Source organism: Berghia stephanieae, chromosome 10 (genome assembly GCF_034508935.2).
Source record: "Berghia stephanieae isolate SIO BIC M18660-M18661 chromosome 10, UCSD_Bste_1.3, whole genome shotgun sequence".
Classification (NCBI taxonomy): Eukaryota; Metazoa; Mollusca; class Gastropoda; order Nudibranchia; family Aeolidiidae; genus Berghia; species Berghia stephanieae.
Genome location: NC_088369.1, coordinates 33,925,138 through 33,940,188, shown reverse-complemented (window position 1 = coordinate 33,940,188; position 15,051 = coordinate 33,925,138). Strand labels below are relative to the sequence as shown.

Sequence of the window (15,051 nt, the reverse complement as noted above, 5' to 3'; positions counted from 1 at the left end):
GAATCTAAGGATAATGCTCAGATGATATTCTAATCATCACTGCTACTTACCCACTAAAGTTGGTGTGTATTTGACAGAATGATCTCCATCTGCTTCATTGCCCAAATTGAAGGGGACGCTTTCTCCTTCGGGGCCTATAAATAGAAAGGAAAGGGGTATAACTTTAATGGAATTGTTGACACATGATCATTTAATTTTAAAAACTCATCTGTGTAGCATTTACTTTCAATTCAGTAGTGAGTATGAAATCAACCACAAGCATCCACAGTAAATGGTTGAAGACCATCACACGACATGATATAGAAAACAACGCTGTCGTAGACAGCTATATGGCATTTTACAATACAGCTCGTAAAAACAATGATTTAAATACTACAACAAAATTCGTTTTTACACTTTTTTTCATGTTAGCCTCTTTTTCTGATGATGATGATGATGATGGTGGTGGTGGCTTTATTCATCAAATGCATCCCAATACTTAAAACAAGAAGAGAGACCCCTCATTGATTTTCGGGGCTTTGAAGAATCAGAAATTAATTAAGTCATCGACTTAATTCTCATTGCTCGACTTAAATGTGAATTTCACAGAAGTCACTGGTGGCTATTGATAGTCTTTTATAGAATTGTGGATGCCGCGAAGGCGAAATGTGGAAACAGGAGAATGAAAATTCCAGAACATGCAATCATTTAAACTGCAACTGGGTATTACTGTCATAGTGACAGTGTTGTTTTCTGTGTCACTATTACTTTTGCTGCAACAATTGCTTGGCTTTCTGTGTAATAATGTTAAGATAAGTATTGAATTGTAAGCTTCAATTTATTAGACGAAGATACAGTGTTTTCACAGTATATGTCTTCGTCTAATAAATTGAAGCTTACAATTCAATATTTATCTTTATTTTTTTTCCTTCGAACTTCAAGCAGCAACATTTTCATTAATGTGTAATATTGTAACGTTGTGCAGTTTTGTTGGGGGGTTTTTAATGCCAATGTGATGTGACAATCTTGCTTGTGACAAAGAACATTTCTCTTGCGCAAGGACTTGAATTTTTTAGATCAATCGCTATTGAATTCTACATAGAATATAGAGCATTTGTCATTCATCAATCCAGTATGTCCAATTTTCTTTTCAAAATTAGATTTTTTCAATAATATACTTGCGAATTACTACTTGCAACAGAATTTTGGTGAGAATATAATAGAACATATGATTCAAATCAAGAGATATAAATATGTTTAGTATCCTGCGTGGGAAGCCTCTTCAGCTGAAAGTGATGTTAAATAATTTAAATGTGAGCGGCATTACAAAACAACACTTTCTTTAAGTTTAAGCACAAATTTAACATGTTTCGTCCTGCACCTTTAAAGATTAAATGGTTATGTAGCAATTTTCAAAACAAACAACAAATATTTTAGGCTCAATACAAAGAGATTAAACGCATTTCTTGTTTTAAACAAAGAGCGCCCCTGGATGCATAAAGGGACAATACAGCTACAATTAGATTACCAGATTAAAGATCCGAGAGGGCACAAGAAGCTTTTCCACGAAGAGCTGCCAGATTATTTTTATTGAGGGGGAAATCGGGCAAATCTCACATTTTAGCATTAATTTAATAACCCAAACACCCTTCATTATCCAAATAGGCCAAATAAAAATAGAATATTAGACAACACATTACTCAAATGTTCACTGCAAAGTTCATATTTTAAACACATCAGACACACATCAACTCTCATAATATGAATCTCAGGGCATGGATCGTTGATGGTAAAAATAACAATAACTTTTCCACGAGCCCTCCAAAAGCGTGTTAGGAATTAGCTGAATCTTTCACCGTTAAAAGTTGGCAAAACAAATGATGTCTTGCGTGAGATTGTTATCGTCCTGGACAATTTAAAAAATGCACATTAGGCGACATGGTTGCGACCCACATGTTTGAATAGTTTCAAGCTGGCATGGCACTAAGGAAAACTCCGATTAAAACACATCGCCATTAGTTTTATTCCGAAAAAATTCTTAAAACTTATTTGAGATTCAATTAAAAGTCAAGAAATATTTGCTTTGTAAACCAACAGAATACAACCGAAGAAAGATTTCAAAGTTTCTATAGCTCAAAACATTGTAAGTATACTCTCACCCATCTCATATTGGTCAGATAAAATCGAATTATTACATCTCATTTTGAATCAGTCCATCCATTTTTTCCTTTAATTTTCGACCCTCAGCATGCCATGATACCATTCAAATGAATAAGGTCACATTTTGGTTGGTTATCTCATGGGATTAACATTTTTGATGACAATATTATTAGTAAAGTCGATTTGCGATTTAGTCTAACAAAATAAGCAGCATCACCATTCCAGTACTGTGGAGAAATACATAAAAATTGAATGACAGTGTCACGAGGATGGGGTTAGTCCTTTCCTGTTTCAAAATAGTCAAAGCTGTTAAAAGCATCAAGAGGTGAGGATGAAAGGGTGCAATAAATTATCGCAGGTTTGCTCCGATTTCTTTAGAGCAGCATTTCTTTTTACAACCAATAAAGAGGATATAGAATATCTAGATAGAGTGTGAAACCCGTACTTTCTGTGCGTTCTTTGGAATTCGAGTCTCATTACTGTTTTATTTTTCACAGCTTCAGATTAATCTCAATAAGTATTTTCGAAAGAAGACACGGCTTTTCAATTCAAAACAAACAGCAAGATTTTATTCAATCATGAATGATTTTGTTTATAATGAAATGACCCAAATGTTAGTGAGTGTCATAGTAGTAAACCTCTCTATGTGATTCTTTATGGTTGGACTGTGGATAAACAATAAACTTGAATGATCATGCTTCCACATTGTATGCGAAATATAAATTCTAAATAAATTCTTCAGAAGAACTTAAAACGTATGAATACAATAAAAAAATGTCTTGTATATGACGTATATTTCCACAGCGAACCAATAATGCTACTCTTTAATCGTATCAGGGGATGGCGTGCGTCCAACCAGGGGCAGCTATATCAAGATGGAGGTAATATAACATCAATGACATATTACATAGTAAATAAATTGTAAGAAGACCTTACGTTTATTTAATAGTATCAAATGTAAGTCATTAAAAAAAAGGAATAAAAACATTTAAATGTTCAATAAAAAAAAAAAGAGAAAAGAAAAAATGTGCTCATGAATAATGAAATGTTTGTGATAATTAATTGATATAGATAGCATCATTAGATTACAATTGATTATAATTTTTTTTAAATCGTTAAAATTGAAAATAAAAATAAACACCAAATAAACAGGACGTCTATTGAATGCAAGAAGAGGGACGAAAATGGACAGTAGACGCTGGAACAAACAAAATAAAAGATAATCTGGAAAAAAAATGGGCATTTTATGCTGTCAAGCCAGTCAAAGCTATCAAATTTAGAGTACTAAAAGTCATGCCAAAATCAGATCAGTGGGTCTACCAAGCAATCGGAATGCATGAGGTTTGATCCCCAGTCACGGAAAACTATTATTTTTCTTTTGTTTAGGGATGTCTTTTGCTTATACTTTCATATCTGCTTTTGTCCGACATTGTAGCATACACCATGTTTTTCCAATCACTTGCGGGACAAAGATCTTTGGGATACCATTTCATGTTATCTGTCATGGGCTTGATTGAGGAAGTTCAATTTGAGTCACTATGTTTGGGATTCGGACAGACACAATCACATCAGGAAATACTTATTATAGAGCGCATTGAAACTTGAAAATATAATAATCTGCTTATGCTAACTGTGTAGTAAGGAAGCTGATCGAGATAAGATTTCAAAGATTTCATTGTACGATCATCAAAGAACCATCATCTGATTCATCAAATATAAATGAATCACCGAAGTCCAAATTTTGTCGATCCCTTCAAAAGTATGTATGGAGTCGTTGGACATTTTTGGGGTGTGTTGTGTATTTTTCATTCTTTGTATCCATATTCAGTACTGTGCCTATTCCTAAACAGGAAATATTTTTTTCACAAATCTTCAATATATATTGAGAGAGAGAGAGAGAGAGAGAGAGAGAGAGAGAGAGAGAGAGAGAGAGGGGAGAGAGAGAGAGAGAGAGATAGATAGAGAGGGAGAGAGAAAGAGAGAGAGAGAGAGAGAGAGAGAGAGAGAGAGAGAGAGAGAGAGAGAGCAAAAATAAAAACGTCAAAAAAAAAAAAGAGACAGGGCCTAATGTGTTAATTTAAATATCTTTTTCCCCAAGAAAAACTCTTATTCCATCCATCTCCATTTGCAAAACATTAACAGATCACTCTGTGACCATAGGTAGAACAGTAATGTCAAGTAGTACTTGGTACAGTCATCACAGAATAATATAGACAAAGAGCGTGACTGTGATTTGTTGTTTAGATTACAGAATGTGTAGGGTTAGGTGGACACAACTCCGAGAAGGTTAGCAGTGATAAAGGGTAGGAAGAATCTTTGTGTTCATATTTACATATCGGAGACCCCAATTATTATGATATCATCGTTGTCATGAAATGAAAATTAATCAACTCGCTCTATTAAGCATTACAAAAAAAAAAGAGTTCGGTTTCCAAGCTTGTAAGTATGTGTCATGTACTAATGAATCCAACTTCAAACTTTAATATCTATTATTTTTAAACATAAGAGGTTCGAGATTTATTAATTAAACAGCATTGTTATAAAATTGTAATACTATGATAATATCATTTCAAAACCTTATAAAGAAACCCTATGAAGAACAGAAAAAAAAACAAAGAGTATATGATTTGTACAGTGGAAGCGAAAGCAAAAAAAAAATAAATCATTAATTAGTTAGCAAAAATAAGCAACAATCAACCTGTTAACTCGTTCATCAACATCACAGGTTAAACATTAAATATCAGAAGCCTGGAATCATGCCATTAGCGTTAATTAAGGTTGAATGCATGGGAAAGAGAGGGGGTTGGGGCTAATTGGGTTTGACTCCAACCCTATCAAAATCATATCAGTGGCCATATCACTAGCACTAAGCAATTATTAAATAAAAGAATATATGACGACAAAGGCCTTGCAAAACTAATCTTATCTTGATATTCTATTTACAACAAAAGCAAACAAACAATTTTTTTTTAATATCGAAATGTTTGGTTTATATTTCGTCGATAGGGGCTGTATCTGAGCCATTCGATTTCCCTAATGCACTACAATCGTTAAAATGAAAAGAATACTACATTAATTAAAATGAAAAGAATAGAAAATTGGTTTTTGACTTGCCTTGTATATATTTAATTTTAAATGATGGATAATTGGTTAATTTGTAATCAGGAATTTGCATTAACAAGAACAGAACAATTGGCAATTTCTATAATTAATGCCTATATATAAAATAGATGATAAAGTTGACAGACAGTGAAAATCTTATTCTATTCGAGGTCAATTACAATATAGCAAATCCATAAAATTATTAATTTTTCATAACAGGTTTGCTATATTGAATTGGTCAATTGAGAAATCTATTTTTTTAAATATCTATTTTTTTAATACATTATAGCATTTTTATTTTTAAAACATCATAGAAAAAATAATTCAAAAATAAGTGAGCGTTTTCTATAAAATAATATCTAAATCAGATTGCTACAGCTTATGTAACTAATTATCAAAGTTTGATTTGTAAGCCAATAATATCTTTAATCTATTTTTGCTCTTATTAAGTACTTCGCATGTTCTTCATCCATTATAATAATAATTTTAAAAACTTACAAAAACGCTCCAACTCAAATGCCAACGTGACTTTGCATAAAATAATTGCCTATTATTTTTAATCTTTAAGTAAAACAAACATAACATACAATTTCTACAATCAGTATTTGTCGATTTATTTCGCATTAAATTTGCTTTAATCTTTTCTCTGTCGTTTATATTTCTTATCTGCTTGAATGCGATTCCTCCAATAGATTAAGTATTGAAGTGTCCATCACAAGCTACATTAAATGTCATTTCATCTATATTGTAGTACTAGAAAAAAAGGGAATACCAATTGGCACCATTTGGCTTTTTCTTGTGTTAAACGTATCCATTGTTATTGGAGATCAAGTAATAATGGAAGAATCCTCCTCCTCGTCCTCCCCTTCCTCCTCCTCCATCTCCTTCACCTCCATCTCCTCCTCCTGCATCTCCTCTTCCTTCGTCCTCCTGCACCACCACCTTCTCCTTCTTCTTCTTCTTCTTCTTCTTCTTCTTCTTCTTCTTCTTCTTCTTCTTCTTCTTCTTCTTCTTCTTCTTCTTCTTTCTTCCCCTCCTACTTATTGTTATAATACATAAAGCAACTGATCCAATTAATTGAAATTGAGTATCATGTCTATTATTACTTATATTCTGGAATATTATTCTGTTGCGAATTGTTATTTTCCTCTCATTTTCTTTACTTTTTACTTTCTTCTTTTTTTTTTCTTCTATCTTCTCTCCTATTATTTTATCTTATTTACTCTGTCCGTTTACCATCGTTTCTACACAAAGTCACGTGACGTATGTATACACATGTTACGTACAGCGCATGCGTCTAGTCTTCATTGTTTACCTGTGACGCCAATCTGAAGATCAGATCTGGACACTTTCTGTCCGTTTGTCCTGACAGTGGCGGAGGCCGAGCGGTGGATGGGCACCCACTCGTCCCCTGACACTTTGATGTTATTCTTATCCACAATGTTCACCGACCAGGGACTCCCTAAAGTTGGGAAGAAAGAAAAAGTAAGGTCCGGCAGTAAATCAAAATAATTATCATAGATTGCTATAACTCATTTAAAATATAGTGAAAATTGAGCTCAATAAAAGTTACCTGCTGCCAGATGGATAGGACGACAATCTATTTCAATTAGCGTGAACATAGGGTAAATGAATAACGGGTGTTAAATTAGATTTATTTGCAAATAGAAGTACCTCTAAATTCCACAGGCTAAGTATTTCTTGGGTAAGCTGCGGATGCTCAAGTGAATATTAATCCGCTAAACGTGCTCAAAGCGCTTTTTAAGAGGTCCTTGGCCAACAGTAACATTTTACATTCAGGACGGCACATGACGCCTGTTAGGCGATATTACATTTTTTTCGACAGAGACAACGCTGTTAACGGCCAGGTACCCATTTTACACCTGAGTACGGTAAGAGAATGTGACTAAAGAGCCTTCTCCAAGTACTCAACAATGCGCCGAGCGAGGCTCGAACCCAGGACCTTCCGATCCGAAAGCGTCATACCACTAGACCACATAGCCGCACATTACCCCAATGCCTTCCAATCACACCCAATTATTATTACTCGTATGACTTATTTATGTCCTAAACTAAACGCAATGGGCGTCCAAATGCTCTGGATGTCAATTTTGAAGGATAACAGGAGTTAATATTATGGAATCTGAATTTTGATCTAGACAATATTTACTCCGGGCCAGTTATTGTGTGCAGTGTTCTATTATTCCCTACAACCTCAAACGCCTTCCAATAACATCCATATATTAATTACTTATTTATGTACTAATAATTTTTTTTTTAATTCCCTTTATTTTTTTCTTAAGTGTCTATTCCAAGGGGAGACTGGATTAACCCAGGCGTCAGCCGCAGAGCAGCGCTGCAAAGTGAGCTAGGGCGAGGTGACTTGCTCAAGGCCACACAGCGAACCGGTGGGTGATTGAACTCTGTACCTTTCGGGTACGAAGCAAAGACCGTACCGCTGAGCCACGCTGCCCCTAAAATGATCAATGCAAAATACTCAGATTATAACTTGTAAATGTTAAAATATTTCAGAGTATATGATAAAGCGTCCCCTGTAAGACATCATTACAAATGTTAGATGGCGTCTTGAGTAGTTAGATCACAAGATTTGTTATCTTCTGTTATTGTCCTTAAGTTGAGCTTTCTTTTTAAGTTGCGCTTTTGTATAGCGCAATATCCACTAAACATGCTCAAAGCGCTTTACAAGGGGTCCATGACCAACAGCAACACGTAAAATGTGAACAAGACATGACGCCTGTTAGGCGATATTACATTTTTTTTCCGACAGAGACAACGCTATTAACGGCCAGGTACTCATTTTACACCAGAGTACGGTGAGAGAATGTGAGTAAATAGGTCTTTCCAAGGACTCAACTATGCGACGAGCGAGACTCGAACCCAGGACCTTCCGATCCGAAAGCGAGTGTCATACCACTAGACCACATAGCCGCACGTCCTTAACCCGTTCAATATTGACCATGCACGTTCATCCAATGAATCTTGGTCCCCTTTCAATCAGACACATACACAGTTTTAACATTCCTTTTTGCTCCTTTTGGGATGCGTCCTCAACAGATTTTTTTTTCTTCCTTTTCCGATTTGATGTAAAATCATAATGGTTTGTGGGGAGGATGATTAGAAGGAGAAGGAGGAAGTGGAGGAGAAGCATGAGGAGAGTGATTTTATAAGGAACAGAGAGACGGTGAAAAAGAGACGACGTGGGAGGAAGAGAGAGAGAGAGAGAGAGAGAGAGAGAGAGAGAGAGAGAGAGAGAGAGAGAATTCCGTGTGTGTGGGTGGGTGTGTGTGTGTCTGCGTGTGTGTGTGTGTGTGTGTGCGTGTGTGTGTATGTGGATGAGAGAGAGCGACAGGTGGGGGGGGGGGGTCTTCAAATGTAATGGCGAATTAAAGGACTTTTACCGTCCACAGCTGTATTGTTGAAAGTCATCTCTACTGCATGAGGTCGACTGTTCTCCGGCATAAACGAGGCAACGAACCGGTGGTTGCCCTTATTTTCCACACTACAGGGTACTCTTCCCTCGTTAACACGGATTTCGATGTTACCAGAACCGGCCTGTGAGGCGTCGACTGTGGAAAGATGACAAGACCAAGTCACAGTATATAATATGTTGTGAACATAACATAGCATGGCATAAACCAAGACCTCACGTTTTGTGTGTTTGGTATGTTATATATCGATGGCAGATTTTGTATTTCATCTAAACGCATAGCACCTATACAATAAAGCATTGTCTACTTCATCCATTGGGGTTGTTTTGAGTTGCTTTTAAAATGAACCAGACCATGACAAAATGATGGCTAGGTGTGTTGATAACATTCCTGTCCCCCCGACGATTCTATTCGAAATATGTTGTGATACCCGAATCCATTATGTTGCTGTTTGATTCTGGATTGAAAATAGTTCGGTTAATTGTAATTTTATCCTCAGCTGATTTCTGCTTTTCCGTTAAGATCATCAGTATATTATGTAAATAAGTTTGAAGTACAGCTACTGCCGTCTACTTAGGTATGATGGATGTTTTGTGTCGGATGATGGAGTTAGGGTGTGTTGAGTGGTTTGGCCAGTTTCTGTCATCTTAGGTATGCGCCGTTTGAAAATGTTTTAAGTTGTGACTTATCACATGAAAGATGTATTAATTCAGTGTGAACTAAATGGAAAAAAATCGAATGAATTGCCTAAAATATGACACTTGGCCTAAGTTTGTTTTGTTTTATTGAGGAGAAAGCACATCATAAAGATCTGAAAAATTGTGTATGAAACAGCCAGAAAAAGATAGAAAGAAAGATACAAGAAAAATGAACATCCTATAAAATCAATCTCCCTCGACAGTTTTGAAAAAACCAAGGCTATACATTGCAAAATGATTGAAAATATCATTTCCTTAATATCATGAAAAAAATATTTGTTTTTAAGAAAAATCTAGTCTAAAGTCGCGTGGGGATTTTAAAAAATATTTTTGCCCTGGTTTTGGATTTTGCTTTTTAAATATTTTTTTTTCTTATTCTCTTTTTTTTTTTTGTGTCTGGTTTGTTTATTTTTTTTTTTGTTTGTTTGTTTGTTTTGTTTTTAAAAAAATATTTTTGGTTGTTTTTCTAAAAACCGGATTGAAGTGGGGTTTTTTTCTATTCATCAAAGCACCCATGCAATAGCCATATCTATATAACTGCGCATTTTAAACCCAAGAACCAAAACATTTTGAGTAATTAAGAAGGTATTTCAAAAGATAATTATAGTTTCTAAGAGGGTGTTGCCAGTTGATTTATCATATGAAGCGTTTACCTTTCGTATCTTTAAGGAAATAATCTCTCTCTCTCTCTCTCTCTCTCTCTCTCTCTCTCTCTCTCTCTCTCTCTCTCTCTGTGTGTGTGTGTGTGTGTGTGTGTGTGCTAACTTCTAGTTATGCAATATGTCTGTGCTGACTTAAAAGCTCGGCAAAGCAAAAACCAGTGGTGAAGTTGTATTTCAGCTTTATTACGTTTCGGATTTTTCCATTTTATGGCAACAATATGCGGTCAGTTTTGTATTTTTTTTTTAATTTTCACTTCCATATCATACAGTTTAACCAGAAGAAATCAAAAGCATTCACACAATTCACGAGAGAGAGAAAAGATATGCACATCGCATCGACCCCTACATTCGGGCTTTAGTATTGTATATCATAAGACCCCTTGAATGAGCAATATCCACTAAATTCCTGAATAGAAAAGGCGCACACATGGTTGGTTTAAATACCTCGGACCAAGTTTTTTATGACACAGGCTTCTCGCCGATCTATGTGACCCTTGAACCTTTTATAGAACGTAGTCTGTACTATACAAAAACGGCTTTTCATCTGAATAAAAAAAAAAAACGAAACACCTGTGCTAAAATGGTATTTTAAAACACCAAAAAAGACAGAAATATAGATGTAATTATAAATGTTATTTCCGCTGTTTCACCACGCGCAATGCACTTTACATTTTGAGGCGATGTAGTCTAGTGGTATGACAATCGCCTTCGGATCAAAGATCCAGGGTTCGAGTCCCGTTTTGACTGGCGCAGGGTTGAGTCCCTGGAAAAGGCTCTTTGCTCTCATTCCCTCGTCGTATTCAGGTGTAAATTGAGTAACTGGCAGTTATCATTTTTTTTTCTGTTCCAAAAATAATTGCACATCGCGTTAACAGCTTGGCTAAGGACCCCTTGCAAGGCGCTTTGAGCATGTTTAGTGGACATAAATAAAAAATAAAAATTGTTGGTTCGTTTTGTTTTGTTTTTTGGGGGTTTTTTCGAGTTTTTTGGGGTTTTTATCTTTTCTTTTTTTTTTTTTTTTTTTTTTTGGTTTTGTTTTCGTTTTCTTTCATATATTGGGGTTTTTTTTTTTTTTTGCTTTTCTTTTTTCTTTTTTTTTTTTTTTTTTTTTTTTTTTTTTTTGTTATTTTTTGGGGCGTTTAAAAAAATTATTTATCTATTTTTTTAATTCATTGTTCCCCAAAACGTAATGTGGAATGAATTTGATGGAATTTGATTCCAGCAGTCGTCCTAACAATCGACAATAGTCACTGCTCAGAATGGAGATGGACATGTAAACATTAATTTAAGCAATTCACTGTCGGTAAGAAGGCTACAAAAAAAAATTGACATGCCAGTAAGTATACTTTCTCCAATCAGCAAGATGGTATGACCCTTCTGGTAATAATATTATCCTGTGATCTTTCTGTCAACAAATGAATATATCCTTTTACCATGATTGCAAAGTAAGAAAGTCTCTAATAATACTGATTGAAGTGCAAATTTCTTTAGATTAAGATATTATTTGGTATAGCAGGTGATTACCCAATATCACAAGGACAGCCCTGAAATAGAATCAAAATGGAAATGGAATTCATCCGGAAAGAGGAAAAAAGGGAGACCAAGGTCAACCTGGAGGAGAGACCTTCTGTTAGAGTTGGAGAGGTCTGGGATGCGCTGGCAGGAGATGAAAAGACTGACCAACGACAAAAGAGGATGGACAAGTTTCATTGGTGGTCTATACCTACTGCTGTGGGATGAGGATTTAAGAAGAAGAAGAAGGTGATCACCGGCCGCACTGCATGAAATATTGTTATTCTGTATGGAAATGAAAACCGCCGAATGACGTTAATGTCTGTATCGTTAATCTAGACAACGGCTTTTCAGACTGTCATTACTAATTCCAATTGCAAGGGGGTCTTAAACCTACCTGACATGAACAGGGACCTACAAACTTATTGTTCATTTCCTACAGAACTAGTTTCTAGATTCTAACTGCCTAATAGTAAGATCAGTTAAAACCAATCATTCTTCAATCCGTTTTTTAAAGGGAAAAAAAGGCAACCCAGTCTCTGTGTCCCATTTGAGACTCGAACCCGATATCTTTCGATTCAGATGTCAAAATCATACCGCTATAAGACACTGAGCTCTCTGGAGGAAAAAAAATACCAAAAAAAACTTATAAGCTTTTAGATAGAGCAATATCCACTAAATGTGATAAAGGCGCTTTACAAAAGAAATGAATCATTGCGAAGTGCGAAGGACTTTATTCTGTCATCTCTAATCTTCTGTTACAGAATGTTACTTCACTTAAAAGCCCCGAGGGTAAGGTGACTCATTAGATGACAATGACGGCCTTGTTATAATCGTGATCAGGTACAATGTCGTCTGAAAAATAACGTTTTTAAAGTTATAGCCAGAAAACTCGTCCTTCATATATTGATCGATTAAAAAGGACCCTCGCATTGTAAAAAACTCTCAAACCTGGGACTTCAAATGAAGTCTCCAGTTTGAGAATTTTTGACTCGATGAAGGTCATTTTAATCGATTGACCTTTGAAGGATGAACTTTCTGGCCAAAATTGTTTTTAAGTGTTATTATCAGATGGTGGACGTTCAGTGATTGTCATCATACGGAATATTTTAGAGAGGAAATGCAGTGTCAAGTTGTATAGACCTAATCCTGTTGAACCATAGCTATCTTCAATCACTATTGATCGCGGATATATAAACTCAAATATTGAGCTTTAAATATTGAGCTTTCATATAGAGCAATATCCACTAAATGTGCTCAAAGCGATTTACAAGGGGTCCCTGACCAACAGCAATACGTAACATGTAAAACGAAACATGACGTCTGTTAGGCGATATTTCAATGGGGGTTTTTCTGACAGAGACAACGCCGTCAACTGCCAGGTACTCATTTTACAGCTGAGTACGGTGACAGAATGTGAGTAAAGAGCCTTTTCCAAAGACTCAACTATGCGCCGAGCGAGGCTCGAACCTAGGACCTTCCGATCGGAAAGCGAATGTCATACCACAAGACCACATAGCCGCCCAAATTCAAAATACATTTGAACATATATTATTATAGCTTGTTTTCACGAATTGACACCAGCGCTCAATGCACTTCGCAATGTTTCATTTATTCCCCTCGGCCAAATGGAACCATATTTCCTTGTCATACAGTACCAGTCCCCTGTTAGAGATCTTTTTTTGGTACTAAAACTCATAAAATATCCGTCATTGCATTGCATGTAACCAAGTACTTATTCATACCTGTGTCGAGTTGGGTAATACTAATATAATGCCTACCCACGGAGACAACCTCGGTACCAGAATTTTTCATGATTATCGCCATCCAACCGACCACTTATCACGCCTAACTTTGCTACTAGGACGCCCAGAGTTCAAACTTCGATTCGTGCACTTTAATTTGTTGTCCTTGGGCAAGAATATTTTTCTTAACCCCTATAATTAAATTAAATTAAATTGAGATTTTTTATATAGCACAATGTCCACTAAACTTGCTCAAAGCGCTTTACAGCAACACTTAATACGTATGACGAGAAATGACGCCTGTTAGGCGATATAACATTATTTTTCGGACAGAGACAATGCTGCTAACGGCCAGGTACTCATTTTACACCTGAGTACGGTTATTTGCTGATTTGGACAACATGGATGATTCCTGAAGACATCAGGCATTTGTTTGATGGATTATCTAAATTCTATTTATTGTGTATTGCCTAGTCGACGACATCTTACTTACGGTGCCCCGCTGAAGGTCGTAATAGGATACAAGAGTCTGATGTCACGTCGCCCAGAAACGAGCAGCTTGGTTATAAACAAAAAAAATCGGTACATTTTATTCTCCATGCTGGCTTGAACCTTTTCACGTGTCATGTGATCAGAATGTATAAAAGTCAAAACATGATCAGATTTCTAATGTTTTTCTCATCTGGACACACTGTTATGCTCGTTGGAGAAGTGTTTCATAAGGTCGTCCGACATTGTTCCGCTAGTTTAGAACCAGTTACTAAGTTACTATGCGTCATTACGAGGGAAGTGACATCACGACAGTTGAAGGCTATTCTTTTCTTTTAATAGTTAGAGCTCCCATTAATGTTTATATGTCATTTTTATCAAGATGTTGTAGAGATGACCAACTCTTACTACGCCTTTCTTCTGTATCTATCTGACTTTAACCCTCTCCTTACCACCTGCAGCAAAATCGTCATATTTGTTACGACTCAATATACATTTTTTTTCTTATTCAGATTAATTTTGTACAACAAACAAACTTTGAAGAATGATCTGTCTTTAATTAAGAAGAACATAAAGTTGTTTTGTAGAGAACTTGTTTGTGTCTAAAAAGCCAATTTATTCTGCTGGGTAAGCCTGCCGTTTTTGGGAAAATACTGAAAAGCATCGGCAAGGGGAGAGTTTAAACGGCCATAGCTTGATAGTTCTGTTAGGGAAGGTGAGAGCGCGAAGGTACTCTAGAAAAAAAAAGTCTGAGGCGGGGGTTAAGTGAATATTGCTGAAGACCATGTTTTGGTTGCGGGGATAACCAATAAACAGTAGCCTGTTTTTTCACGCTCCAGATAGCATGAAAGCAGCACTGGATCTGTAAAGTTAATTACTTGTTTTGTGCTGTATCAGAAATCCAAATATTATATTATTACAAAGGGAGTATAGTGGGTTGGTTTAATAATATAAGACTTGTGTACAGGTATATTTATAATATCGTGTATTCGCCACTGGTGTTACGAAGTCGTAAATAAATGTAAAAAATGAACAATAAAAGTTTATGTGACATATTTCCCGAAATTATACATTTATCTATTTCCCTAGCAAAACACACACACGCCCACACATACACTCACATACACACACACACACATACACACACATATACACAGAGAGAGAGAGAGAGAGAGAGAGAGAGAGAGAGAGAGAGAGAGAGAGAGAGAGAGAGATTCATACATACATGTAGCCTATATCATATATATATATATAT

The 15,051-nt window shown here is 35.8% G+C and overlaps 2 protein-coding genes across 3 annotated transcripts in view; both read right to left on the bottom strand.

Annotated features, from left to right (window-relative positions):
• Positions 1–15,051, bottom strand: part of LOC144981017 (dnaJ homolog subfamily C member 3-like) — a 516,589-nt gene that overhangs the window by 86,115 nt on the left and 415,423 nt on the right. The gene's annotated exons all lie outside the window — the stretch shown is intronic.
• The window catches only part of LOC144981018 (filamin-A-like), a 195,251-nt gene that overhangs the window by 100,079 nt on the left and 80,121 nt on the right, over positions 1–15,051 (bottom strand). Inside the window, exons 16-18 of the mRNA XM_078929085.1 lie at positions 8,661–8,828; positions 6,557–6,703; positions 51–134 (exon numbers count right to left, since the gene is read on the bottom strand). Of these exons, the coding sequence (XP_078785211.1) occupies positions 51–134; positions 6,557–6,703; positions 8,661–8,828 (399 nt within the window). The remainder of the gene's footprint in view (positions 1–50; positions 135–6,556; positions 6,704–8,660; positions 8,829–15,051) is intronic.